Source organism: Aspergillus mulundensis, assembly GCF_003369625.1.
Source record: "Aspergillus mulundensis strain DSM 5745 chromosome Unknown scaffold_4, whole genome shotgun sequence".
NCBI lineage: Eukaryota > Fungi > Ascomycota > Eurotiomycetes > Eurotiales > Aspergillaceae > Aspergillus > Aspergillus mulundensis.
Window position 1 is genome coordinate 1,793,699 of NW_020797892.1, and position 27,401 is coordinate 1,821,099.

General features: G+C 45.2%; 9 protein-coding genes across 9 annotated transcripts; 2 read left to right on the plus strand and 7 right to left on the minus strand.

The window, feature by feature from the left end:
- Positions 1-98: 98 nt before the first annotated feature.
- DSM5745_05058 (uncharacterized protein) lies at positions 99-1,358 on the minus strand (the record flags this gene model as incomplete). The annotated part of the gene is made up of 1 exon (XM_026747074.1): positions 99-1,358. The coding sequence occupies one exon, from the start codon at positions 1,356-1,358 to the stop codon at positions 99-101; it is 1,260 nt and encodes a 419-aa protein (XP_026604554.1).
- A 450-nt stretch (positions 1,359-1,808) lies between these two features.
- DSM5745_05059 (oxidoreductase, short-chain dehydrogenase/reductase family) lies at positions 1,809-2,774 on the plus strand (the record flags this gene model as incomplete). The annotated part of the gene is made up of 1 exon (XM_026747075.1): positions 1,809-2,774. One exon carries the CDS (start codon positions 1,809-1,811, stop codon positions 2,772-2,774), a length of 966 nt encoding a protein of 321 aa, XP_026604555.1.
- Positions 2,775-3,054: 280 nt separating this feature from the next.
- Positions 3,055-3,681, minus strand: DSM5745_05060 (uncharacterized protein; the record flags this gene model as incomplete). The annotated part of the gene is made up of 1 exon (XM_026747076.1): positions 3,055-3,681. One exon carries the CDS (start codon positions 3,679-3,681, stop codon positions 3,055-3,057), a length of 627 nt encoding a protein of 208 aa, XP_026604556.1.
- A 1,041-nt stretch (positions 3,682-4,722) lies between these two features.
- On the minus strand, positions 4,723-6,936 carry DSM5745_05061 (ankyrin repeat domain-containing protein; the record flags this gene model as incomplete). The annotated part of the gene is made up of 1 exon (XM_026747077.1): positions 4,723-6,936. One exon carries the CDS (start codon positions 6,934-6,936, stop codon positions 4,723-4,725), a length of 2,214 nt encoding a protein of 737 aa, XP_026604557.1.
- An 827-nt stretch (positions 6,937-7,763) lies between these two features.
- Positions 7,764-9,086, minus strand: DSM5745_05062 (HNH endonuclease signature motif containing protein; the record flags this gene model as incomplete). Its single annotated transcript, XM_026747078.1, has 3 exons — positions 7,764-8,468; positions 8,521-8,765; positions 8,825-9,086. The coding sequence occupies 3 exons, from the start codon at positions 9,084-9,086 to the stop codon at positions 7,764-7,766; spliced, it is 1,212 nt and encodes a 403-aa protein (XP_026604558.1).
- Positions 9,087-15,560: 6,474 nt separating this feature from the next.
- Positions 15,561-17,699, minus strand: DSM5745_05063 (ankyrin repeat domain-containing protein; the record flags this gene model as incomplete). Its single annotated transcript, XM_026747079.1, has 1 exon — positions 15,561-17,699. One exon carries the CDS (start codon positions 17,697-17,699, stop codon positions 15,561-15,563), a length of 2,139 nt encoding a protein of 712 aa, XP_026604559.1.
- A 604-nt stretch (positions 17,700-18,303) lies between these two features.
- On the minus strand, positions 18,304-20,241 carry DSM5745_05064 (uncharacterized protein; the record flags this gene model as incomplete). Its single annotated transcript, XM_026747080.1, has 1 exon — positions 18,304-20,241. The coding sequence occupies one exon, from the start codon at positions 20,239-20,241 to the stop codon at positions 18,304-18,306; it is 1,938 nt and encodes a 645-aa protein (XP_026604560.1).
- A 2,407-nt stretch (positions 20,242-22,648) lies between these two features.
- DSM5745_05065 (uncharacterized protein) lies at positions 22,649-23,590 on the plus strand (the record flags this gene model as incomplete). Its single annotated transcript, XM_026747081.1, has 2 exons — positions 22,649-23,341; positions 23,396-23,590. The coding sequence occupies 2 exons, from the start codon at positions 22,649-22,651 to the stop codon at positions 23,588-23,590; spliced, it is 888 nt and encodes a 295-aa protein (XP_026604561.1).
- Positions 23,591-23,830: 240 nt separating this feature from the next.
- On the minus strand, positions 23,831-27,193 carry tcsB (putative sensor histidine kinase/response regulator TcsB/Sln1; the record flags this gene model as incomplete). Its single annotated transcript, XM_026747082.1, has 6 exons — positions 23,831-23,995; positions 24,044-24,167; positions 24,214-26,367; positions 26,411-26,974; positions 27,025-27,059; positions 27,110-27,193. The coding sequence occupies 6 exons, from the start codon at positions 27,191-27,193 to the stop codon at positions 23,831-23,833; spliced, it is 3,126 nt and encodes a 1,041-aa protein (XP_026604562.1).
- Between the last annotated feature and the right edge of the window lie 208 nt (positions 27,194-27,401).

Sequence of the window (27,401 nt, forward strand, 5' to 3'; positions counted from 1 at the left end):
GACATGATAGACTGGAACAACCTTCTCTAGCCTTGCTAGAAAGCTATGGCGTCTGGCTTGTTTCGGCAAACAATCCCTTACCTACTCAGCACGTCGTGTCATGTCCTCGATTCAAACGCCCGCAGCAAATCCACTATATCGTGCCAACCCTCTCGCTCTGCAATGTTTGCTGCCGTCATACCGTCTCCATCCTTAATGTCCACATCAATGTTGGGATGTCGAAGTAACGCCTCAACAGCACCGTCCCGGTGATTCTCCGCCGCGTGGGAAAGCGCTGTCCGTCCTTGCCGGTCCCGTGCGTTGACCTCAGTCCTGGGGTCAGCTAGGAGCGGTTGCACAGCGCCAATGTCCAACCAGACCGCCGCGTGTAATGGCAGTCCGATTCGCGGATCTGCGCCGCGGGCAAGCAAGAAGGGGACCATGCTTGCACGAGAATAGCGGGCTGCGTCTGCAAGGGCTGAGCTACCGTCACGGTACTCCTCGTTAAGATTCGCCCCACGATCTAGCATCAACTGGACGAGCTCAGTATTTCTAGATAGCACCGCATAAGATAGTACCGGCTTTCCCTGGTCATCCCGCGCGCTCAGATCAAGACGTGGATGCTCGAGGAGCGAGCGGAATCGCACAATATCGCCCGCCATTGCAGCCTCCATAAGTGGCGTTGGCCACCCATCACCATTCGCTAAATTTGGATCAATGTCGGGGTGTGCTAGAAGGAGGCCTGTCATGCGCTGTCCCACTTCGTGATCCCTCATGATCACCGATATGTAGAGCGGGGTCATGCCACGATCCAAACTGGGCTGATTTACGTCCACACGCTCACAGGCTAACAATCTCTCCACGATCTCAAAATGGCCACCGTCGACAGCGCAGCACAGGGGCGTGTCCTTTACTCTGCTATTACCAACCGCATTGGGGTCAATGTCTGGGCTCTCTAACAGCGCTTCGACGGCCCCGAGGTGCCCTCTTCTACAAGCGAGTAGTAGTGCAGTTCCGAACGCGCTGGGGACGTTCGGGTCGGCGCCATGGTCCAGGAGGAGCTTGATGGCGTCTTTGGCACCGATATCTGCGGCTCTATGCAGCGCCCGCAGCCCCGTGGGTTTCACGGGCCCGTCAAATGTTGCCTCGACATCCGCGCCGTGCTCCAAAGCGCTTCGCATGGTGTCGAGACGATTTTTTTGTGCGCCCCAGTCTAACGCCATGCTGTTGTGGTGGGTTGCATTTTGGCGGTAGAGGTATGGTTTCCCGAGCGTGTACAGGTGCCGGTTTGTTTGGATGAGCGAGTTGATGTCGGCTCCTTTGGTGATACATCCTAGGATTTGCAGGAGTATCTCGTTTGGTAGGTTGAGTAGAGGCATTATTTGAGACGCTTTGGGGGTGCGATGAGGTCCCTTGTGGAGAGGCCACCTTGCGAACATGAGGGGCACATGGAACTAGCAGAAAAAGGTCGAACAGCACAGCCACCTGCACCCCTGCTTCTTCTGCAGCCCAATCACACATCCTCTGCACCATCCCCACGGCTGGACCTGGGTCTAGTTGCACTGCCACACCGTGTAACTTCAGGAAGACAAGAGTGGTTAAGTCCACGATGGCTTATGCCCGGTGGCTTATGTCCGTTACGGTACCCGGGTGGCTTTATCAGCCAAGCACATCACATCAGCCAACCCTAACACATGGCGGAGACGGCATCTGGAGTACACTATTTAGACCGTGGACAGAAAACCCATCCCTCGACTCTTTTCGGTCATCAATCTTCCTACTTCTCTACCTACATATAACGACACTGTTCGCCGAAACCAACCACCACAATGAACTTCACCAGAAGATCCGTCCCCTTCAACCCATCCACCGACATCCCCTCGCTACAAGGCAAAGTCATCCTTGTAACAGGCGGCAATATCGGACTAGGCAAGCAAACAGTCCTTGAATACGCAAAGCACAATCCGGCGCTGATCTGGCTCGCCGCACGGAATCCAACCAAAGCCCAAGCCGCCTTTGACGACATCAAGTCGCTTCTACCGAAGCCCTGCCCAACAACAATAAGACTCCTTGAGCTTGACCTCTCATCGCTGGAATCCGTCAAAAGCGCCGCAACAACCGTCCTCGCCGAATCAACACGCCTCGACATCCTCATGCTCAATGCAGGCATCATGGCCGTCCCGCCCGGCCTCACAAGCGACGGATACGAAATCCAATTTGGAACGAACTATCTAGGCCACATCCTCCTCGCACGCCTTCTCACGCCGCTCCTCGAGCGCACAGCATCTTCTTCTTCTTCTTCTTCTGCATCTGACCCTCCTTCCAACCCCCGCATAATCCTCCTCTCATCCTACGGCCACAACTTCACGCCCAAACCTCACGGAATCGTATTCTCCTCCCTCCGCACAGACGGCTCAGACCTAGGCCCCTACGCCCTCTACGGCCAGAGCAAATTGGCCCTGATCCTGTGGGGCAAGGAAGCTGCGAAGCGTTATCCAACTTTAACCATCGCGAGCGTGCACCCGGGCGTCGTGCAGACGAATCTGGCGAATGGGGCGACTGGGTCGCCGTGCTGGGTGCAGGTGCTTGGGAAGCTCGCGTACCATGTTCTTACGGGTGTGGAGCAAGGCGTGAGGAATCAGCTTTGGGCGTCGGTGAGTGCGGATGTTAAGTCGGGGGGTTATTATGTGCCCGTGGGCATTGAGGGGACGGAGAGTGTGTTGGCGAAGGATGAGGAGTTGGCGGGGGAGTTGTGGGCGTGGACGGAGGGGGAGATTGGACGGTTTTTGGGTTAGGGGACTGGGTTCGTGTATTTTTTATTATCTTCATTCGGATGCTGTATTGCATGGTGATGACATCAATCACACATTTAGACTAATGTACTCCGTATCCATCTATTCACTTTGGAGCAATAACTTAGAACTAACATATCCAAACCGATATCCTACTATCGCTCAACCACAGTTGATTCCTTCCCGAGACTACCCTTGGTAGATCACACACCCAACACTTCAGTATCAACTCATCCCGTCCCAACTGCTCAATCGCTCCCTTCACACTCCTATAAAGCGTTCCCTACGCCTGGAAGGGAACACCACTAGGCACCCCACTAGGCGCAGGCGGCGCACCAGACGGGAACTCCTCAGCACCCGGAGGCGGCGCACCCTCGCCAGCAAACTGGCGCTTCGCGCCCTCAACAGGACCGCTGGGAGTCGGTGCCGGAGGGGGCACTTCACCCTTCCCTTCGCCGCCAGAAGGAGAACCAGTAGGAGCAGGGCCCGGAGGGGGTCCAGAGGGCGTCGGCAGGCCCTCGACTTCGCCGCCGGGCGCGCCACCGAACTGGCGCTTCACGGCGACAGGGGAGCTGGGCGTAGGTGGCGGGGGAGGAAGGTCGGAGGCGCCCTCGGCCCAGCCTTGGCCGCCGGACGGAGGGGGGCCGGTGGGTACGGGGCCGCTGGATTCGAGGGGCGGGGGCGCCTGGCGGGCTTCGTTGTTGGCGAAGGGGATGGGGAGGGGGCTTCCCGAGGCGCCGGGGGGAGGCGGAGGCGGGGCGCTGCCGGATGGTGCTGGGAGACCGCCTGCGGTTGGGGTAGGGGCTTGAGCCTGGCCCTCGCCGCCGGGGCCTTCGAACTGGCTGGGGGCCTGGGGTGCGGCGAGGGCGGAGCCCAGGAGGGCGATGGAGGCGACGGCGGAGAGTCTCATTGTGATGTTTGTTTGGTGTATGGATTGATCGGTGTATAGAGGGAGCTTGGTTGTTTTCGAACTGGGAGTATGCTGACACCAGTCTTCGAGAGATGAAGACCTCTTTATAGCTGGGCTCTCTTTGCTCACTCAGTCACAATTGCCCCCGAGTACTCCGTAATCGTGCGATGAGCGCATCGTGGCGTGTCCCCCATCCGAACCTGAGCCGCGAATTGTCACAGAATCCCAGCTCCAGCCATTCTAAACCCGTACTGGGCCTTCTCAAGCAGATCAGCGCAGATCATTGATTGATAAGATGGCGCCGGCCCGCCTGACGTAGGTACGCGTACTTGGTCTTCGCAAGCTTAATGGGCTAGATCCATCCGCTCCCCAGCCCCCAGGTCCATGAAGATGTTTCATATACGCAAGGCTGGGAGCGATGAGAGATGGATGATGTGATATCATCATGCTTGCGCAAGTAAGCAGTTAATTGCTCTGCTCAGGCTTTGGGTAACTTCAAGCCATCGTCCCGCGCCTGTGGAGACGGATCTTCACGGCTTATGTCTGCGTACCCACAGTGTCAACCACCTTAATTCCGACATCCAGCTTGAGGTCACCAGGTCCCCAGAACGAGGGATACTGCATGTTGAAGGTACAATATCTTACTTTGATTGTCATTGCTGTGACTTTAGAAACAGACTATATAAGAGTCCTCGGCGTAAATTGGTGAGAAAGATAGTGAGAGCAGGATATATGGGGATGGCTTACATTGTGACTACTGAACGTTAGATGTCAGTGCCGACGAAATACATGCTGAAGAAGATACTAGATCTGGTTTCCCTAGTCCAAAGGTAATTTGCACAGTGAGAGTATCCTACCTGGCTGATAGATGTTTGCAGCTTTCATCAGAGGACAAGAAGTCCATCCTCCTTTCCACATGCCGACTCCAACCAAGTCATTTCTTCTCCAAGCAGGGCAAAGCTGAGCTTTGCAGCATTCACAGGTAGGCCAATAATTGCTCCAGCCGTTCTTTCCCTACAGTGTTCGGTTCGAGCCAGATTCCTACAAGTCGCACTCCTTTCTCAAAGAATCACAGGCGTCACAGTGTTCATGGGTTCCTGCCCCGTACGAAACCAAGAGTCTGGCAAGATCCTGCCCCGCCTCAGTGTTCTCCTTCCCCTGGTTCGTACTTTGCAAAACCATACACACCAAGTCCCCACTTCCGCGATCCTCATTTCTCACGATCTCACCACCAAGAACTCGAATTAGTTCCTCCGCTGCCCCGTTGCGTTTGCATGTCGCAGCCCGTAGAGCCACGCCAAACGGCGTGAGCCCCTGGCTGTTCCTTCTATGCGGAGAGCAGCCAGCGTTAATTAGGACTTCGATGGCCGATACAAAGCCACAGGCAGCTGCGAGGTGTAACGCGGTTCCGATGGACGGATGACTATCATCGACAGGGCAGCCGGCATGGATTATGGCCTGCACGGTTTGTACTTCTGTTTCCCTTGACCTGACGGCCAGGTGCAAGGCGTTGTAGCCATTATGATCCGTTGCATGGACATCCGCCCCATTGCGAAGGAGCAACTCCACGGATGAGGCGTTCCCGGATGCAATTGCGGCGAAGAGGGGTGTCTTGAGTTTGTTCTCCTCCGTGTAAGTGATGTTGACAGCGGGGTCATTAGGTCTCTTCCTTAACAGGAGAGAGAGGAATCCATGCCACGGCGACCGCGCCGCCAGGTAGAGAGGAGTCTGGCCATTTTCATTTTGGTGGGAGATGCTCACCCCGTGATCCAGGAGGATAGTGATCATTTCACGAACATTGGCGAAGCGGTGTTCATAGACGTGATTAGGGTCAGGAGAAGAATCTCGAAATACGGCGGGACCGGTGCGACAGAGCTGGGGTTCTAGGTCGCTTTGGAGGTCCTCGTAGAGCTGTGGCCAGAAATTCTCAATATAGTCTGGGCGGTCGTTGGGTGGTCGAATGCGATTATGGGAGAGAAGCTCGTGGTCACACAGGTAATGCATTGAAGTAGAACCGTCGGTTGCGATAGCTCCCAAGGCAGACTCGTTCGCTCGGACAAGCAAATTCAACAGAACGAGTTGACATTCAAACAGATAATCTGACTTTTGGACACACCTCCAGAGCTGACTGTTTATATGGCCCTCCGGCCATATGTGCGGGTCAATCTGCAGCAAGAAGGCCGCGACCTTGAGCCAGTCAGGTTGACTCTCAGCCCGGTATTCTTCCATATTCCTAGAGCAATGTTTTCGGCCCAGTTCCTCAATAGTCTCGAGGGCTGTTTTCCCTTCGCGATTTGGGGCAAAGAGGTTGACACCGCTGTCGATAAGTACTTGGACAAAGTCGGCAGCACCTGAATGAAAGCCTTGACAATGAAAAAAGACACGGTGCGCTAGGTGCAGCTTCCAGTCCCACGGGCTTTTCTGGCCCTCCGTCTGCAGCATCATGTCCAATAATCTGTTTGCTACCTCGGGCCTGTCCGGCAACTGGCGAAGCGCCTTTTCAACGGGCAATAACGGCTGACGGTTGGCACCTTCAGTCATTGCCCAGACATCTGCCCCGAAGTCGAGAAGTAGGTCGACGTATTCCAGTGATTGATATTCAGCGGCTGAGTGTAACGGGGAGAGACCTTGAGCATTGAAATATCTAACATTTGATCCTGCATTGAGCAAAATCCGAGCTATTTGCGTATCATCATCGTGAATCGCCAGTTCCAAATGATTCGGTAATGTGTCCGACGAGCCCCCATCACGATCAAGGTACGTCTCTCGAAATTCCTGGTCGTCGAGAAGTAACTCCAGCATCTTCGCGCTCGACACCCTGATGAGGGCCTCCAGCAGGGACACTTTTTTGTACACTCCATTGACAAGCGTATAAACAAAGTCAGGCCAGAAGCGTTCGTGACTTCTGCTTCGAAGATAATCCGCAAGATGCTGTGACTCCCAAACGCGACTCGTCCACCAAATCCTGCTTGTACGCATTCTTGTTATTTTTCGGAATTGTGCGTCCTGTTTTTCTTTCTCGCGACGAGTGGGAGTGAAGTTGAAAGCATGATCCAACAGGACAGGCGTTAGCACAGCGGCGTGCCGTTTCGATGTTCGGATCCAGGCAAGGAAGTCTTTAACGTTTGGGTCAGACGAAAGCGAAAGCGAGTTGTCCTCGGGGGAAGACGAACAATATCGATTTATATTGAAGTCAAGGTCAAAGAAGCTGCTGATATGCAGGATGATCTCATTTGGCAAGTCCGAATAAGGCATCTTGGAAGCGGGCGATGAATGCAAAAGGGAGAGGTAACGAGTGAAGTTGTTGACAGCAAGTGGGATGTGAGGAAGATGGAAGGGGGAAGTGTTGTGTTAGTGGGCGAAGGTCGTCCTCAGAGGAAATCAGCGCACCCAGGCAACCTTGACACCTTCCCGTCTGGCTGATAGAACTCTCTCATCTCCTTATGCACTTCTCTCCCGTTGAATTATTGCAGGCTATCCACTAAAGATCAAGCGTCATATCATGGACTACCTACAAAGGCACCTCTCTAGCTTCGGGTATGGAGAACTCGGAACGTAGACGTATTGGATTTTGCGGTCATAACCCCTTTCAGGAATGTTGTCTTCTAACTAGGTACACAGATGATGCACATAGAAGACTTTCATCCCAATGGAACACATGATACATAGTCGAGACGTTGTCAAGGCCCGTTCAAACTCCAATATCCACCAGGACGCCCAAGTGCTGCTCTCAAGTAGTCAGACGGGGACTTATTCCTCCTCATCGTCTCTAAATGAGAACTTCACCATGCATCTTCCTCTTCCAGGCCATTTTCTGAGGTATCTCCGTAGTCTAAAGGTACGCCAGACACCATTTTGCAGGCATCACATCCATGATGAACCGTTGCGCCAGTCTCAATCAATGTTTTGGCCAAATCCCAATTCGGCCACTTGCCTTGCATTACCATGCAAACCAGGTCTCCGGTCCCGTCGTCCTCAAAGTCCACCAGTCCTTTCGCGATCTGTCGGCGTGCGAGGTAAGTTAGTGTACGTTGGGGTTCCGGGTCCTGAGCGCCAGTGAACCGCTGTCCCCTGGGCTTTGTTCAGTCCGCTTTCGGCTGATAGGCATATTTCCTCCCGTCCGGCCTCTCTTCCACCGAGTCTGCCTCCGTTTCGACAGCGATCGGCGGCGCTAGGCCAACCGGATCGTCCGGGTCCAGCTCTTCGTCAGGTACATCGGCCGCTCCAGATAGAGCCACCAGGCGATTGAGAGCCCATTTCATTTCCAGCAAGTCCTCGGAAGGAAGAGGCCATGCGTCTTTTCCAGAGGGCCTCTCAGTCGTCCAAACTAAGCGATCTCCTGACGTTAAAATGCGAGATGACTCGCAGTCATGAAGCCTTGACCCTAGGTTAGACCTTTGCAGGCCGATGGGATTGGTTGGCGCTGTTCGTAGGTTTCTCAGCCCGTGCTCGTGTTTGTAGAGCCAGTGGAATTCAACGGTCATTGCTGATCCATCCGGCTCCCTTTGTTTAAATTTGAACCCTATCTTTCCGTCATCCCACATTTGGTGGACATGGCTGCATAAACACAGGAGATTCGGAAGAATCTCTGTGCTGTCCGGACCCGAGATCGCCGTCTCCCAAGCTTCTATCTTTTCTTTCGGGTAGAATTCCGCCAGGCGACCCCACCAGAGTTCATGCTCCCTTGTAGCCGAGTTTTCACTAATTGTGGATGGATATATATGTGCTTTGTGCACGCAATCCGCCAACCCAGTAACGAGACATTTTTCCTTGTCCCGCTTGCCGCACTGTCTCTGTCAGTGCTAAGCTAGCTAGAATTATATGGGGCCTGAGACTTACATTGTTGACAGCGGCACTCGAGCGGGTATGTTCTGGTTGAACCGGGCTGTCTAATGCGGGGGCCAAAACGGCTGGAGCCAGCTGATTCGACACGGATTCATCGAGGCGGGGTGCTTTTGGTGAACCTTTGTCCTTTGGGGCAGCAGTCGCTGCCTTCCGCTTGGTGCTCTTTGACTTCTTCAGCTCGCCCTCCGCCGGCACTGCGTCCACAGCTACCGAGTCCTTCATGGGCAAGCGGGCCGTCCCTAGAGCAGAATTTACATCAGGACTCACTTCTTTTGAATTCAAAGTGTTCTAGACTTACAGTACTTCAGGGCTCTGGTCCATTTCGTGGACTGGACAACATCACATTGAGTAACCTCTGAATAGTTGACGAAGACTTCTACCCACTTTCTCAACTTTTTCACGGGGGCCAGCCACATAAAAGCCCAGAAACCCGAGTCCACGGGCAGGTCTTTTATCGCATCAGCGACCTTGTTGACGAGTGTAGTCCGTTCGTCATCAGAGATTTCATCATAGGCTGACTTGGGGCCATCGTCTTCGATTGGGTCCACTGCGCAAGACATTGCAGCAAAGAACGAGGCTGCATATGCGAGATGTGTTAGTAGGTAATGTCTCCACCAGAAATCACCACTTCCCTCAGTACGTTTGCAAATATTGGGTGGAATAGGTAGATAGTTATCAAAGCACTTACCTTTATATCCCTGACGTGACAGAAAAGAGGTCTTTCTTGATAACTATTCGCTAGAGATTTTCCAAAGGGGTGGACAAAGGTTTCTGAAGGGCTCTGCTCGAAGTCTTGCAGGATGTAGAGCGAGGGGGGGTGAGAAGGGGTAGAAAAGAGATAAGTGGAGACGATGAGCACGGCAAAACCTCTGGGTTAAAGGGGCAGTGAAGCAGACACTGGTGAAAAAAAGGCAAGGAAAGGAGAAAGTGAAGTGAAGCTTAATAGCAGAGAGAGGAAACCTATTACAGTACCGTACCTATGCTTTGGTATTGTCAGGGTATGAGGCCCTTTGTATACCGTACTAACTAGTAAAGCTATTAATTAAATATTATAAAAAAAAATAATAAAAAAAAATAAGTTATTTATTAAAAGCTAGAGTTACCTAGGGGTTTATATAAATATTTTAAGCTTTTAAAAATTTATTAATAGCCTAATTTTTTTATTAAAATAATAAAATATTAAGTACCTTACTTTTTTATACTAATATAGCATGTAAAAATATTAATAAATAAAAACTTTATTAAAATAAAAAATTTTTACCTTTAGCTAACATACCCCCTTAATACCTACTAAATACTAAAAATAAGGTTAAAAATATTTACTAAACTAAGTATCTTAATAAATTTATAATATTATTATTTAGTAAATAGCTTGGTAAGGCTATTTATAATTATTTAATTTATAAAAATTTATTTAATTTTAAAACTTTCATGTTAAATTTTTTATTAAAGCTATAAGTTATAAATATTAATATATTAAAGTTTTAATTATAACTAGATATTAAAACTAGTAAAAATATTAATAATTTATTTATTATTATATTAAACTAAAAAATAATAGTAAAAATTAAATTATATTAAATTAAAAACCTAGTACTACTAGTAAGTTACTTTAAAAACTTTAAATAAAGCTAGTAATTTTACCTTAATTATTACAGTTATAATTAAATATTATTTTATAATTTTTTATTTAATTAAACTATTATATAGCTTGTAAATATAGCCTATATTAAAAAATAATTAAATTAATTAATAAAGACTATATTAAAGTAGGCCTTATAAAAATTATATATTTTTAAAATAAGCTTATTTTTAAAGCTATTTAAACTAAAGTATTTAAGGGCTAAAAAGCATGTATTATAAAAATAAAAAATAAGTTAATTTACTATATATTAATAATAATTTACTAGATTAACCAGGTGTTTTAATAGTTAATTAATAATATAAAAAATATTTAAATAAATAAGTATGCTTATATATTTAACTAAGCTAACTTTAAACCTTATTTTTTAATTTATTAAGGTATAGCAGTACCAAAGTTTAAATAAAGCTTATTAAAAAAAGTATTTTTAAAGGTTAAATTATTATATTTAAGTAAAATTAATTTATAATTATTTTAATATAAAAGTTTTAATATAGCTAAACCTTACGCTTTTTTTTATTTTAAATAATTTAAATTTTTAAAAACTATTTTACTTTATTAAAATATTAAAGCTTATACTTTACTATTAGTTTTTTTTTAAAGGTAGCTATAGCAGCTTAGCCTTTTTTAATAAAAAAGTTTATAATAATCATATTATTTATATAAATAAAAAAAATTATAAACTTACTAATATAAAAGCACTTTTTTTTAAAAATTATAATAAATTTAAATTTTTATAGTATTATAGCTAAATTAAGTTACTAAAAATATAAAAACTTTTAAAATTTATAAATAGCCTTAAGGGCCTTTAATAACTTATCTTATTACTTATAGTTATTTAAAAAGTAAAAATATATTACCTTTTTAAGGGTAGTATTAAAAAACATGTTAATAATATTTTTTTAATTAAAATTAAGGTTAAAAGTAATTATAAATACTATAAAAGTTTTAAAAGCCCTTACTAAGGTAGTTACTACTTAATTTTTTTTAAAAAATTTTAGTTTTAAATCTTTATATATATAAATTCAGGCTTTAGCCTTAATAAAGTAATTATTAGTATTAAATTTATAGGTAAAAACTTATAATAAAAAAATTAGCTTATTTATTCCTGCCTTTTATTTATTTATTACTTTTTATACTTTTATTTTATAAAAAGCTTTTAATTTAAAATTTATAGCTTTTGAAAAATTATTATAAAGTAAATAATTTTTAAAATTACTTTAGTGCTTAAAAAAAAATTATTTTAATAAAGGCGTTTTTTTACAGGGTTTTAATAAAAAGTAAAAAAGGTAAATTAAATATAATTAAGATTATTTAAATTATTTAAGAAAGCTTTATTTAAGTTTAAATTATATATATAGTTATTAATATTATATTATTTAAGCCTGCACCTAGTTATCCTAAAAAAAGTTAAAGTTATTAAAATTTTATTTTTAAGCACGCTAAGCCCAAAGACTAAGTAAAAAAAAAAAAAAGTTAGGCATGCTTATTTATTTTTTTAAGTAATTATTTACTAGCTAAATTAATAAAAGGATATTAAGGTGCTTAAGGGTATAAAATTTATTATTAAAAAATTTTTAAATAGGCTTTTAAAGCTATTTATAAGGCCAAGTTTTATATAAGCCTTTTATAATATTAAGGTTTAAAAGTTAGCTTTAAAATTAATAAGTATAAAAACTTATTTAATTAATTAAAGGCCTTTTTTTTACTAGTAGTATTTTTAATTTTACTAGTAGTATTTTAAGCCTTATTTTTTACTTTATACTTACTACTATTATTAATACCTTTTTTTTAAAAATCTTTACCACCCGTGGCCTATTCTTGTTTAAAATATTTTTATTTTTTTTATTTAAAGAATTTACTAAAGTTAAGGTTTAGGTTAATCTTTTTAGTTTTATAGTTTTAAAAAAAAATATTAAAAACTTGGGCTAAAGGCTCTGGTAACTTAATTTTAATATTAATAATAAAAAAAAGATCCTTTAAATTATATAATTTAAATTTATTAAAAATAATATTTTTACAGGCATAAATAACCTATTTTTTAAAAAACTAAATTTACTAAATATTTAAAGTAATATAGCTAAGTAAGTATCTTAATAAAGCCTTTAGTTTTATTTTATAAAAACTTTTTTTAGGCTTATTTTACCCAAGCAAAATAACCTAGTATTTTAATATTAAAAATATAGGGTTTTTTACTAATAAATACTTTTTATAATATTTTTTAATTTAATAACTTAATAAAAATTTAATTATTAATATAAGCTATAGCTTTTATAACCCAGGGCCATATATTAAAAAGGATTTTTTTATAAAAAGCTATTATTCTTACTTTTTTAATTAATATATTACTAAAGTACTTAGCTATACCATTTTAAAAAAAGTATAAAAAGTAAACTAGTTTTAAAGTATACCTTAAAATATAATAAAGTTAAAAATATTATTACTAAGTATAAGCTTATAATTATTAAAAAAAACCTTAAAAGTAGTATTAAACTAGGTTTAAATAAGCTTAATATATTACTTAATAATATTTTTATACTTACTTTTTTTTAATAAACATAGGCCTAGTAAAACTTAGTATTTTTATTATAAAAATAAATTACTTACTTTTTTTTATTTATTACTTTTTTTATAAAAATTAGGTTAAAGTAAACTTAATTAAATAATATAATAATAGGATTTTTAAGCCTTTTAAATATTTATTAAGGGGCTTATTTATATTTACAAGTATTATATTATTAAGGTAGTTAAAAACTAGTAATTTAAACTTTTTTAATTATAATAAGTAAGTATTAAAATACTTTATTATTAATATAACCTAGGCGCTAGTAAAAGGCTTTAAAAAAATTTTTAATATAAATTTTTTAAGTTAAGGTTTTAACTTTTTATTAAGTTAATATATTAGCTTTTTTAAGGCTTTAAGTTCTTTTTAAACTTAACTATTTAAAGGCTAGATAAATAATCTTTAAAATAAAATACTAGTTTATTATTTTTAATAATTAAAGTATTAAAATCCTAAAAATATTTAGCCTTTTTAAAAGGCCTAGTTACTAAAATATTAATATAAAAGCTAGGTATAAAAACTACTTTACTAAAAGTAAAAAATATTATTTTATTATTTAAAGCCTTAGGATAAAAAAGTATTAATTTTATATTTTAAATAATAATAATTATATTTCCTACTTAAATATTACCTTTTTTTAATTAATTAAAAAAGGTAAAATAATTAAAATTATTATAAATATAAATAAAGGCACCAGTATTAAAAATAAAGGTATTTTAAAGTATTAAATTACTTTAAATACTTATAACAAGTATATAATTATAATATTTTTTTTACCATGGCCTAAGTAATTAAAAAAGCTTTTTAAGCTTTTTTTTAACTTTTTTTTATTTTTAAAAATTTATTTATTCTTAGCCCTTATTTTTTAAAGTTTTTTATTATATTTATTATTTTTATTAAAAGCTTTATTAACCTTTTTATTTATTTTTTTTAGGTTTATACCATGGCTTTTTATATAATTATATAAAGTATTAATATTATTTTATTACTTAAAAATAGCCACATGGATAAAAAGGCTTATTATTAATAAATATTATTTTAAAAAAAAATATTTAATTTTTTATTAAAAGTTGCAAAGGCCACTACTTTAATAAACTTTTTAAAAAAGTTATTAATTATAAAAAGGTATTATTAATATTTAAATATAAACTTAAGGTAAAAAACTAAATTAATACCTTTTTAATTTAATTAGTTAGTATTTTATTTTATATAAAAATTTAAATACTTGCTAATTATTTGCAGGAAGGTTATATTAGCTATTTTATTTTTTAATTTAGGTTAATTAAGGTATTTAATTTTTAGTAAGTATTTTTATAGTTTTAAAGCTAATTATTAATCTTACCTTATTAAATTAAAATATTTAAGGCTATAAAATAGTTACTAAATACCTTTAGTTTAATTTTAAGATTAGTTAAAGTAAATTATTATTTTAATTTAACTAAAATTTTTATAATAAGTTTATTTTTAATAAGTTATTAAATAAAAATAATAATAATTTTTTAAATAGCTTTATTTATTTTTTAAATTTTCATATAATAGTACTTAGTATTAAGCTAGTATTTATTATATATTTTAAATACCTTTTTAGTTATATTTTTAAAAGGTAACTTAAAAAAGGAAGGGATCTTTTTTTTAGGAATATTTAGGTTAAAAAACTTTTAAACTTTAATTATTTAAGTAAAGTAAAAAATTTAGCTATACTAAGCTAGTTAGTTATTTTTAAATTTAAAAATAATTTTTATACTTATAATATTATTAATAAAGCTTATAATAATTTTTAAATTAAGTATAAAAGTTAAAAATTAATTAATATTTATTTTAATTTAATAAAAAAATAATTAATTATAAAGGGCTTGGTATAGCTTTAAAATATATATTTAAAAGTATAAATAATTTTAAAATATTTAAAAAAGGTAAAAATTTAATAAGCTAAATTATTAAATTAATATTTAGGCTTATAATTATAAGGCCCTTTATATATTATATTAACTAGTAAAACTATTAATTAAATACTATAAAAAAAAATAAAAAAAAATAAGTTATTTATTAAAAGCTAAAGCTACCTAGGGGTTTGTATAAATATTTTAAGTTTTTAAAAATTTATTAATAGCCTAATTTTTTTATTAAAATAATAAGGTGTTAAGCGCCTTACTTTTTTATACTAACGCGGCATGTGGAGGCGTTGACAAATAAGAACTCTACTAAAATAAGAGATCTCCACCTTTGGCTGACACAGGGAAGACGGTCTAGACTGGCAGTACGATACCTAAACTACAAACGGAGGTCTGAGGCCTGTATATTTGATCTCCTGGCCCATTGGATAATGGATATCAACGGTGTCCCCCGGCGACCGAGATCTCGAATTTTTAGGTACGTCCGGCCACGATGATTAGATCCTGCCGAAAGACGGCGATTCAATCATGTCGGGAATCTTGCAGCAACCCACCACACTAGCGCGCCCAGAATCCTCGATCGATCCACCTCTTCCTTCAGCAGACAGGATTATCAGATGGTAACTTCATTTACTAAGAAGGTGTACGTCGCGAGGTCAATGCCTTACTACAGACGGGTCTGCTACGGTTCTGAGCTAGGAGACGACAACGATGAATATTCTTGTCATTTGGCATTTTGGATGGTGCGTTACGTACAACTAGAATATTTATTTGGGGCCTTAAAAACGCCTTCCTATCTCTGAGATAATATCCTGTTACCTTGCGCTACTGGGGCCCTACTTTTGATGAGCCAAGCCATGGTTTCCAGGATTGGCGCAGCTCTCCCCTTGCTTGAGGTCATCCTTCGATGTAGTAGTTAGTCAAGAACTCAGGCCTTCTAGCTTGAGAGGCGGCAGTGTTTCCTCCCCACAGCACATGTTGGACACTGATCATGAACCGCCGCTCCGTTGGCCACCAAAAGTCTTGCAGCCTTCTTAGCACTGTTCTTCGAACAGCCTGCCCAAGTTTCCCAATTTACACCCAACAAGGCGCAAACCAAACTGCCACTCCCCTGATCGTCGGCCTCCACAAGTTTCCTCCCTTCACGACGCACAAGTTCGTGTAGTATGCTGAATTTACCGCAGGCGGCGGCTAAGCGCAACGCTGTCCGTCCATCCGAGTTTGTCACGAAAGGAGAGCATCCGGCGTCAAGAAGAGCCCTGACTCCTCGGATGAAGCCGTATGTAATAGCTATATGCAGGGCACTTCCATCGCTTGAATGTATAGGGGAGAGGTCGCACCCAGCTTGGATCAACCAGTGTAGTATCTTGCTCTTCGCAGTCGCAGCAATGTGTACCACGCTGGACCCCCGGTTGTCGATGGCATTAAGGTCAGCTCCGTTGTCGATGAGAAGCTTGACTAACTCTGTATTCCCGCGTCCCACGACAACGCGAAGGGGGGTCTCTCCTCTAGTTTCTGCTGTATTGACTGCCGGGTCCATCGGTCTTTTGCGGAGGAGGAGGGCGAGGAATTGCGGCCAGGGCGAACGAGCTGCTAGGAAAAGAGGAGTCTGACCTTTCGAGTTCTGCGCTGAGATACTGGCCCCATTGTCGAGAAGCAGAGCTATCATCCGAAGTGTATTTTTGAAGCGTCCTTTGTAGTTGTAGCTGTCAAGCCCGCTCATGAAGCTGGGGTCGCAGAGGTAATGGAGGGGAGTGTTGCCGTCGTTTCCAACTGCAGTCAATGCCGAACCCCCAGACTTCAACAGGAGGTCGAACAGTATAAGATGACACTTTAACACCGGCCCTTCTTGCACATGCTTCCATAGCTGTCGGTTGATATGACCCTTTGGCCAGATACGAGGATTTGTCTGAAACAGCCTGGTTGCGAGTTCACGCCCTTGAGCTTTAACTTCGCTGAGACCCCATCCATCATCGAAATACGGTCTCCAGTGTCCTATCAAGCCCAGTGCAGTGTCCCGCTCGCAAGTCGATGTAAATATGTCCGCGCCGTTTTTAAGGAGGGTCTGAACCAGCCCAGTAACATTGGAGTTAACCTTCCCAAGGGCGAAAAGCAAGATACTGTATTTCCAGTTTCCTTTTGAGGCTTGGTCCGCCGTCGCTAGCATGACTTCCAGTAGTCGCTCTGCTCTCTGAAGATCAAACGACTTTAGCGCGCAGTGAATCGGCAAAGGTGTATGAGAACCATTAGCAGTCGCCCAGACATCCGCTCCAGCTGCAAGGAGTATTTCGAGAATTTCCACGGTCTCGCACCGGTATTCTTGCCAGCGCCGAGAGGCGTCAACAATTGCTGCATGATGCAGTGCTGAGTAACCTAGATGGTCTCTGTGTGTGAGACTTGCGCGGGCACCGAGTAGTAGTTGGACTGCCCTTTTGTCAATAATCTCAATCGCTACCCTCAAGGGTGTGTACTGGGCTAAGTCGGAGGGCTCAAGCTGCGTTTTGCGAATGTCTTCCTGGGAAAGTAGAATTTTCAGCAACCCGTGGTCCTTAGCGTGGACCATCGCTGCTAGTATTGACAATCTTTCAGGATCGTATCCTGCGCAAGGGAACCATTTGTCGGTCCTACTCAGGAAGTAATCGGTGATTTGCTTCGACTCCCAAACCTGTCCTACCGCCCAAATCCTCCTGCTGTTCTTGAGCATTGCTCTTGAACGAAATGAGACCAGTGCTGTATCTGCCGTATTCTGCATTGGAGTAAACCCAGATGCGCTCTCGTCTAGAGCTGGGGCTGTGTTGGCCGTACTCTGCTCTACAGTAAACCCAAATGCGCTCTCGTCTAGAGCTGGTGCTGTGTTGGCCGTACTCTGCTCTACAGTAAACCCAAATGCGCTGTCGTATAGGACGGGGGTGAGAACCGATGCGTGCCATTTCGAGGTCTGTATCCAGTTGCTCAAGGATTTGACATCAGCATGATAGGTGGACGGTCCCCAATTGTCAGGTTGAACGTCAAAGTCCAGGTCGAAAAACGATGCGATGTTGAGAATTATCTCAACAGGTAAATCTGCGTACGGCATCTTTCTGCGGATTGTCGAGATTCAGGGGGATGCTAGAAGCAGAGAGTGGGATGGGAGAGAGGAGTGCTAGTGGGAGTTGCGGGAGTTAAGAAAGGAAGACTCCTTGTCCTTGGAAAAAGTAGCGCACCTGTCATGGTAACCTTCACACCCGGGACCTTTGCTTCGACGTCTGACTCCCTTCTCGCTCTAACGATGATTCAGTCTTAATCCACTGTCATGGTAATCACGCAGTATCAAGTTGCGACTGGCTTCCTGGCACCCTGGTTTGTATTTAGATTGTTGTTTCGCACTACGGGGTGGGTTATTCATAAGATTTGTTGGATTATGGGTAAGATATATTGGAGTGACCTTCGACTTATCCAATGGATACGCTACAGCTCTCAGCTTCAGGATGGAGCTGGAGAACACTGTTCGCTATCTGACATCCAAAATAAAGCATTCCGTACAGAACAGCCAACTCTCAGCGGTACAAGTGGAAGGTTTCAACTTCAGCTTCGACAGGTTCAATAACTCCTTTCAGTTGCACCTTGGCACTACCTCTTCTCCTAACAGCCAGGTCCGGGATTTCCTTTTGGGGCCGAGCCACACTCTTTTTGTCGATGCTTCATCCTTCGTCTTCATCTTCAACCGGGCCCCAGACACCTTCACCTGACTGTAAGCGGCCGCGCACATCACGCTGCCAACCAAGTCTTCGCCCCTGGGCTAATAAAAAATTAACGAGTCTTCGCTTCCCACCTCTTGAGTCAGTATCAACTGATGGACCCTTGGCCGGAGGAGGGATAGCTGGGAGGGGCTCGTCGGGTCCATTTCGAAGGAGCACACGGATAAGTCTCGGCCACTTGCACATGTCTGCCAGGTGGAGGGGGGTTAGATATTCTGAGTTTTCCGCGTATACGTTGGCCCCGCAATCTAATAGAAGGGTGATCATTTGAAGGACATTTTGGAGATCTTCGTCTTTGTCTGGAGCCATGGGACTAAGGTCACAAAGATAATGGAGCGCTGTGGACCTATCCCAATCAACAAATTCCATTGCGGACTCTCCATATCGGATCAGATTTGCGAATAAGCTGATGTGGCTCGGTAAAACTGGTCCTTTTCGCGAGGCTTCCCACAATCGGCGATTAATGTGGCCCTGCGGCCAAAGGTGAGGATCCGCCTGAAGTAAGGCAGCGGCAAGCTCTTGTCCTCTAAATGCAGCACGCTCCGAGGACTCGTCTGACCTTGTAGTGAGGTGAAGGTCAACCAAGTCCATGGCCGACATCCCCTTGGTATCCTTGGCAAAAATATCCACACCGTCTTCAACAAGGATTCGAGATACCCCAGCGAGTTCGCAGTCGTGGTTCCTTGCCTTGTCGAGGGCGTAACGCAGCAGATCGAGTTTCCAATCCACCGCCGAGGTTTGATGTTCCGTTTCCAGCATTACCTTCAAAAGTGTCTCTGCGATTGAACCTGCTGCCGGCTGTCCAGTCACCATGAGAGCAGAATGGATTGGGTATATATCATTAGGAAGATCCCCCTTCGCCCAGACATTTGCCCCTGCTGTAATAAGAGCCTCAACAACCTCCATAGAGATGCTCTGAGCTGCTGCGTAGTGCAATGGTGAGTGCCCTAGAACCCCAACTCTGTCATTCACATCCAGCCCTGCCGCAATAAGAGCCTCCACAATTTGGATGGAACAGCCCTTAGCCGCTGCGTGGTGCAGCAGTGAGTATCCTTGATCGCGGTCTCTGATATTGACAGGAGCGCCTGCTGCTAGGAGAGCATGAAAGAGTTCCAATGGGACGCCCATAGTAAGTGCGTGGTGCAGCAGTGAGTATCCATGATCGCTGTCTCTGATCTCGACAGTAGCGCCAGCTGCTAGAAGAGCATCAAAAAGTTGCCATGAGACGCCCATAGTAAGCGCTTGACGCAGCAGTGAGTATTCTAGGACAGTCTCACTGCGACCAAGATCTGCACCCGACCCTAGTAGCACCCTGGTTGTGTCTAAATCGTCGTTGTTAGTCGCTATACTCAAGGTCGTGCGGAGGTCCGGGTTGGCGGGCTGGATGTACTTCTTTCTGACACTGTCCTGAGCAAGCAAAGTCGTCAGCATGTAGTGAGCCTTCACTTTGACTAGCATAGCCAATATAGTGGCTCTGGGGGGAACATCGGGCAAGTTTGCACGGTAATTCAAGTAATTATCCCATTTGATAACACGGTAGTCGGCGAACAACCGGTCGACCCTGGCCAGGAAGTATTCGGTGAGTGACGCTGACATCCACGCAGGTGCATTCTCCCAGATTATCCTAAGACGTCGGTCTGCATTTCCCCACCAGAGGCGTGATTTTGTGGTCAGATCCCGCTTTTGCAGTTCTGGCGTCAAGCGGAGTGCGTGGTCATACAGGATGGGAGTTAGGATTGTGGCGTGGGACTTGGATGTTTGCAGCCAGGCGATAAAGTGCCTGCCGTCATTCTTTCGCCAGTAGGGGTTTGGATAAAAGTCGAGGTTGAAGAAGGAGGCAATGTGGCGGATAATCTCAGGAGGCAAGTCTGAGTACGGCATTGTGCTCTCCAAGGTTAGAGAGATCCAAAGACAGAGGAGAGGTCACGAGCAAGGCTAAGTCCTAAAGGTGTTAAATGTTAGTTCTTTATCCGCTGGAAATAACCACTGCCTCAGCACGTCCGCAGATCCTGGGTAGATAGAATAGGTGGGTACTTGTCAAAACACTCACAAACCCTAACACGATAGCAAAGAGGTCTTAATGACCATTCGGGGGAGAATTCCCTGGAGGGTGGACGAAAGAGGATTCTGAAGGGCTGGGCCCGAAGTATTGCAAGATGCGGAGAGAAGAGATTCAAAAGGATGGATAGCAGAGAGAGGACTAGATAGAGTGAACACGGTAAGAACATTCAAGAGGAGTAGTTGAAAGGGGCAGTGGAAAAGACACGGAAGCAAGGGGCGAGACCGATCCATGGAGGGGGATAAAAGAGAAATACGAGTAAGAAGAGATCTGATGCATCATGTACATGTTAGTGCCACAAGATTACCTATGATTTGCTACCCCGTTCTGCAGTCAGCACAGGTTCAGGAATTGGAAAAAATACCTCACCAGTGTAGTTGATCCCCGGTCCTAATCACAATTTTCTCCTCTACCAGCCCGAATCCACGATAACTTGAAGTGTTTAGGGTTCAAATTGCTACCTATTGGGTGTACAGTCTAGGCGAGGCGCCGCCGCTTACTTCACTTCAACTTCGGTGTCTGGAATGGAGCTGTATCCGACGTCTAGCCTCACTCCGGCCCTGGGCATGTCTGTCCTTAGTCACCAACCAGCTTGATCGAGCGCCATCTAATCCGTCCTTTCCGCAGGTATAGACTGCCCGTAGCACCCATCCATTACTTTTAACCACGCGGGTATTCTTTATTCTTTCAATCAACGAAGAGCCAAAGCCAGAACCGAACTCCGAGTCGGGGAGATGCCAATAATCCGTCTGTGATGTCCGAAATCGACGCTTAACTGAGGAGGACGAGGATGACGCTATCGCCTCGAAGGAACCTGAACATCGCCGGTATCAGTATTGAATCCTCTCAAAGTCAAGGGAGGCGCCGGTACATCTTGCTGATGAATCGGTCCTTGTTGACCGGTCGTCCCTTTCCTCCCTTCTGGGGCTCGGTCCACATCTCTTTCTGTTTCGAGTTGGTTAGCACTGCTCTCGAATCGGACGCAGAGGGGAATTCGTTGAACATACGACGTTCTCGAGGACCCTAAAGAGCGAATCAGTTAGCGTCCGGTCTCATTCCCGTAATATATCTATAGCGCAGGAAGCACATACATGTTGCTGTGACGATCAAACGCCTTGACGCGAGCAAGCCTGTAAACTCCGCCGTAAGCTTCCGTTCAATCCAAAATCCTGGGATTCGAAATGCCGCACAATTTCCGGTTCGACCGCAGACTGATCAGAACCTGGGTGTTGGTTCGGACTGCCGTCTGAAGGAGCGAGAGGGGGCCGTTGCTGAGTTCATATTCCTCCTATTTGTACGCCGTTAGCCATCGCGTCCGATCCAAACAGTTCGACCAATTCATTTCCCGGGTGGCATCATCGGAGTCGGTATTGAGAGAATCGAGCGAGGAAAAACGTACAATCTGCGCGATTTCGTATTCCCTGCGAACGAAGAGCTGTTAGTTTGTTTCTGCGGAGTTGCGATTGCGGTCCAAAACTTACGTGCACTCTGAGCGAGGCTTCTGGAGAAGGGCCCTGAATCTGTCAGTCTGCTTTCCGGATTCAAGTCGTCATGAGCCGTACTGAATGTTCGCTGCGTCCGCCATTGTGTTTGATTGAGCTGCTGTTCTTGTCCGTCGGTCGCGACTTTGAAATCGGTGATAGTGATATCAGCTCCAGATTCCGCGGATCGGGGAAACAATCATTCCGTCCGCCGGGCAGCACGTGATCGCTCATCGTCAACTCGAGCACCAAGGGCAGAAAAAAACAAAACCGGCAAATCTTGTATAATACGCAATAACTGATATCTACGTTGCATGTAGCTTCAGATACCTGCCTAGTATCTGTCTAGAAAAATGCTCTTTCCCCACCCTGTGAAGCTTGTCTGGCCCCTCCCATGTTCGAAAGCGGATCATGATAGCTAGGCACTAGTATATATTTCCCCTCAGCAGGCTATAAGACTAGCACCCTATAACCTCTTGACACATGCCAGTCCGCTCAATCCTATATTCCCCATCTATTGGCTTCCGCTAGGCTTCAACATAATATACCTAATAGACCGAAGGATCCCTAGACTTAGGTAGGCAGCAAGATTACGTCCTTATAACCAGCCGCCATTATCACAATCATCCCACTCGGGATCTTGTCTCTTCAGACTCAGCTCAGCTCAGCTCAGCTCAAGCACTGACCAAGGAGACAGACCATCATCATTCCAAGCCAAGAGCTTATCCAGCAAGAAGAAAGACCCAAAATGCCCAAACAAAACACAATCACAAACTCAGTCTTCCCCAACTCCTCCCCCCGGATCATCCGCTCAGAGATAATCCACTCTACGCTCGCAAACCTCGACTCAAGCGATACAATAAGTCGCTGCTACATCAATGCGTCAACGATCACAAAGACCACTACCACCAAGCCAGTTACCATCCCCGAAGGCGGCCCCGTAACATCACCAGGTCCAGACCCAACGCCAGGTCCAGAACCCTCTCCCCCAAGCACCAAAAGCATAACCCTCCGACGCAGCAAAATCACCACCTCCACACTCACAAACACCTCGCTCTCCCGCTCCACCATAACCGCCAGTAGCCTGTCCAATATCCCGCGCGCGCGCTCCGTTGTCGCAACAAGCAGCACGCTAGACAACGTCCGCCGCCTGCGCCGCGTCAACCTTGCAAACAGCACGATTACAGAGCAGAGCAGCATGGCGCGCTCCCAGGCCAAGGACTCCGTTGTCAGCGGGAGCTCGGTGTCCCGGGCGTCATTGGAGAAGAGCCATGTGCTTCAGAGTCGACTGCGCAAGAGCCATTTGCGGGACTGCGATGTGAGTGAGTGCGTGATTATTAATACGGACTTTCGGGGCATGGTGCTTCGGAATGGGGTTTGGAGGAATGGGAAGCTTGTTGGGTCTTGCGGGAAGGTGGAGGGAGTCGTTGTTAATGGGAAGGTATGTTCTTTGTACCTTATGATTAGGGTAAGAATGTATGCTGATGGCGAGTAGACACTTGATACGCCGATGGGTGAGAAGCAGCCTGGGGCTGCGAAGTGGATGGAGGGCCTGGAGTCTGAGATGGAGAGTAGCGATGTCCCGGATAGCGAAAGCGAGAGCGAGAGCGACGAGGATGATGCTATGCCGAAGAGGGAGCAAAAGAAAATGAAAATGAAGGAAGATCCGCCGCCGCCGTATGCCCCTTGAGCTCTGCTTTCATGATGACTGGATAAGCAAATGTCTCTGCTACTTGCAAGCAATGTTGATTGGTTATACATTGAGTCTTGATCACGAAACCTAGATGAGAATAAACCTCCGCAAATATGGTACAGAAAAGCTTTACGTGTGCGGCTTCTCCGGTTCCTCAGGGATAGTGGTAAATCTCTGTAGTACCTGTTTCAACGCCGGCCGTCGAATCGGTTTGCTATAGAAGTCAGAACACAAAGTCTAGAGCTTCCTCGGCGAAACATACCTAATGAACATGTCCATCCCCGAGTTCATGCAGTCCTTGATATTGCTGTCTTCCGAGAATGCGCTCAGCGCGACAATCGGCGCCGAGTAACCCATTTGGCGGATGAGGCGAGTGCTCTCGATGCCGTCGAGGTTTGGCATCTACGAACATTAGCAACGACAAAGGTATTGGAGAATAATGAGAGGTACCTGAATATCCATAAAAATCAAGTCAAACACTCTGCCCTCCTCCATATTCGCCTTTACTGTGTCATAGGCTTCCTGGCCGTCTTTGACCACAATCACGTCGTATACGTCTTCTAAAGCCAGCATTCTGCACAAGTCAGCAAATGATACGAAGCGAGCATTCGGCTGCCTACCTCGTAACAACCTCCTGGTTGACTACGTTATCCTCAGCCACCAAGGCCCTTATCTTCCTTGGCCCATCGTCCTCGGCCGGACGCACAGCCGGTGCAAAGAATGGCTGACTCAAACCAACCAAGCGAGGCTGTGAATCCTGCTTCTCAGAACTCTGCGTAGACTCATGCTGAGATGCTACGCTATGATTTGATGGCGCCTTTGCAACAGTTGCGAGATCATTCAAAGAGAAAACACTTGAGGTACGTGAAGGAGCCACACTCGTCATCGAGCTAGAAGTGCTAGGCGCCGACTCTTTGACGAAGCCCAGCGGAATTCGAACGGAAAATAGCGTCCCTCGTCCTTGCTCGCTGTCTAACAGGATCTGGCCACGCATGAGCCTGGCGAGCTGCATGCAGATACTCAGACCCAAGCCAGTGCCCCCGTACTTTCGGTTGAGTCGAAGGTCACCTTGCACGAAAGGCTCGAATACGCGATTTTGGAGGTGGTGGGGAATCCCGGGACCGGTATCTTCGACTTCGAATTGGAGGATGAGCGTGCGCATGTTCGAAGGGCGCGCTTGATTGTCGTCCCCGCCGTCTTTTGGGAGATCGATGGATGGTCTAGGGCGCGAGCTGGCGTGAGAGGACCCTCTGGATCGCCAGCGTGAGAGGGCTTTTGATTCAGGTCTCGGGCTGTTGGGACGCGTATGCTCCTCGCCGAGACATTTGATGCGTATTGCGACGATGCCCTCTTCCGGCGTGAACTTGAGACTGTTGCTCACAAGGTTGATAAGGATTTGTAAGATGCGGTGTTGATCGCCCCAAAGCACCATGTCTTTCAACCTGGCCGTTCCTGGTGGGCCGTATACAGCACCAGCCGTGCGAGATGCAGCTTTCGCGGAGTCGCTGAGCCGGGGAGTGTCCGGATGGCAGAACTTGATACTGAATGAAATCTGTTTCTCTTGGACCTGATTCTGGAAGATGATATTCAACTGCGACCGAATGTCCGAGAGTTTGAACTCTTTCTCTTCCAGCCGAATGGCTTGGTCGATTTGATTCCGGCTAAAGGTAAGTAGGTCGTTCAACAGGTGCAGAAGCAGGTCGCCCGACTTGTATACAGTGTGGAGCGACTTCTTAATTCGTGGGAGATCGTCCTCGCCCATGCAAACGGCGCACATCCCAAGAATTCCATTCAGCGGTGTTTTAAGCTCGTGAGATATGTTGGCAATGAATAGTGTTTTGCTCTCGTTGGCCGTTTCCGCCGCTATCTTGGCTTTCTCAAGCTCACGAGTGCGCTCCGCCACTCGCTCTTCGAGTCGATTGTACTGGATCACAAGCTCGTCGGACATTTCGTTGAACGTGCTCGTCAGGTCTGTCAATTCATCCATAATGAGATGTTTACGCTCCTTGACTCGGCTAGGGATCTGGAATTGATGCGACTCGTGGTCGCGATGACGGTCATTCGCTGAATCGCTTCGACCGCGTCGAAGCCGGCTGAAGAACCCGCTCTTCTCGTTGTCGTTCTGCATCGCTACTTCGATAGGATCAATCATAGTCGACGGGGACGGACTCAGCGGCCCAATCGTGGGATTAACTGATTTTCGCGTCGCCTCGCGGAGTCTGCGAATAGGGGCAACTGATATATGGGCAAGCGGTGGAATGAGCAAAGCAATCACGCCTGCTACACCAAATACGCAAGCTAAGATAATATTTCGCAGACGGGAAACAGGAGCGAATGCCTCTGCGTGCGTTTCTTCGATAATCAGCACCCATTCCACCAAGTCAGACCGCTGCTGAATCGCGCCGACAGCGACATGACTATCGTTCTCATTTCTTGACGAGAGATTGGTGATTGAGTGATTGATTGATGCATAGGGCTTGCTCAAGACATTCAGCGCGATGGGATAGTCGCGTAATGGAAACGACTCCCCGTTGGCGACAGCGACGCTGTGTCTCCTCTTGTTTCCTGGCAACGGCGTCGGCGCGAACACATAATGTACTTGTTGTTCATCCAGACCGCTAATCTGAGGATCTGATGTTGGCGTGCCTGGTCGCGAGCCGGTAGGGAAACGATTCTCTGGCCTCGAGGGGGAAAGCAGGAGAACTTGACCGGTGTCTCCAAGGCCTTGACGAGATTTCACCACATCCTGCAAGTTGGCGGCGCTCGCAACAACACTAGATAGTTAGCAGATTCAAGCTGGAAGGAGGAGCGCCCTACGTGATGTAGCCCAGGATATCCGCAGCCGAAGTATTATTGATGATCGGCACCGACAAAGACACAAGCGAGAAAGAGTCATTCGTTGCGAGCGGCCCAAGAAGTAACGGCTGGTTCATTGTAACCGGGACAGTCCCAAAAGCGCGTACCCCGTTCGAGGTCGCATTTTCGGTCAGGTTTGGATAGAGCGAGGGTGGGTATCCGAGTCCGTCATCTCCAAGCATCACCGCAGTGCCGTTCGGATGATTGTAGGGGAGCCTGATTTCAGGGACATCATCGCTCGTAACGTTTATCAATCGCCGCGCTGTTGTTTCCCCATCTTCGACGCCTCTCGCATAGACGCTCGCTTGGTAGAGGCTGAGATACCCACGAGTCCCCAAAGCGGATTGCACGTCAGTGATCGACGAGTCCCATAGTCCATTGCTTGTATTGCCGGCGTAGTAACTCTCGAGGGTGGACTGGAGGAGGATGCGGGTAATGATTGTCTTGCATGTCGTCTCGAGCAGGTCAAGATTTCCGGCGATCTGACTGGACTTGATCGTAGCGACGAGTTCGAGGCTTTTGGATCTGCGCTGATTAGCCAAAACAAGAGACTCAGAATGCAACGCGAGGCATACTTGACGCCAACAACGAAGTTGTAGTTGTTAATCCACTGCCAGAATTAGCGGATGCTGTCGACCGGAGTCTGACAGGCGCGCCTACCGTTGCGATGGCTAGAGCCGCCAGACCAGCCAGGGCCGTCAAGAGGACCAGCAGCCCCAACTGCACGGCAATAGGAACGCGCATTGGGGACCGATTGCCGCCCATTCATATCCAGAATGACCTTGATGGATTTGATGGAGGGGTCGCGATGAGGATGAAGAACGGAGGAGAGGAGGTTCAGCAGCAGGGTTAGGCCGGGACCGAATTTGCCGACGCCAACCCCAGAAAACCTGAATTAACTGACATCTGGCGAGCTTGTGCAGTGTTGATTGTCCCGCACGATCTAGATTGG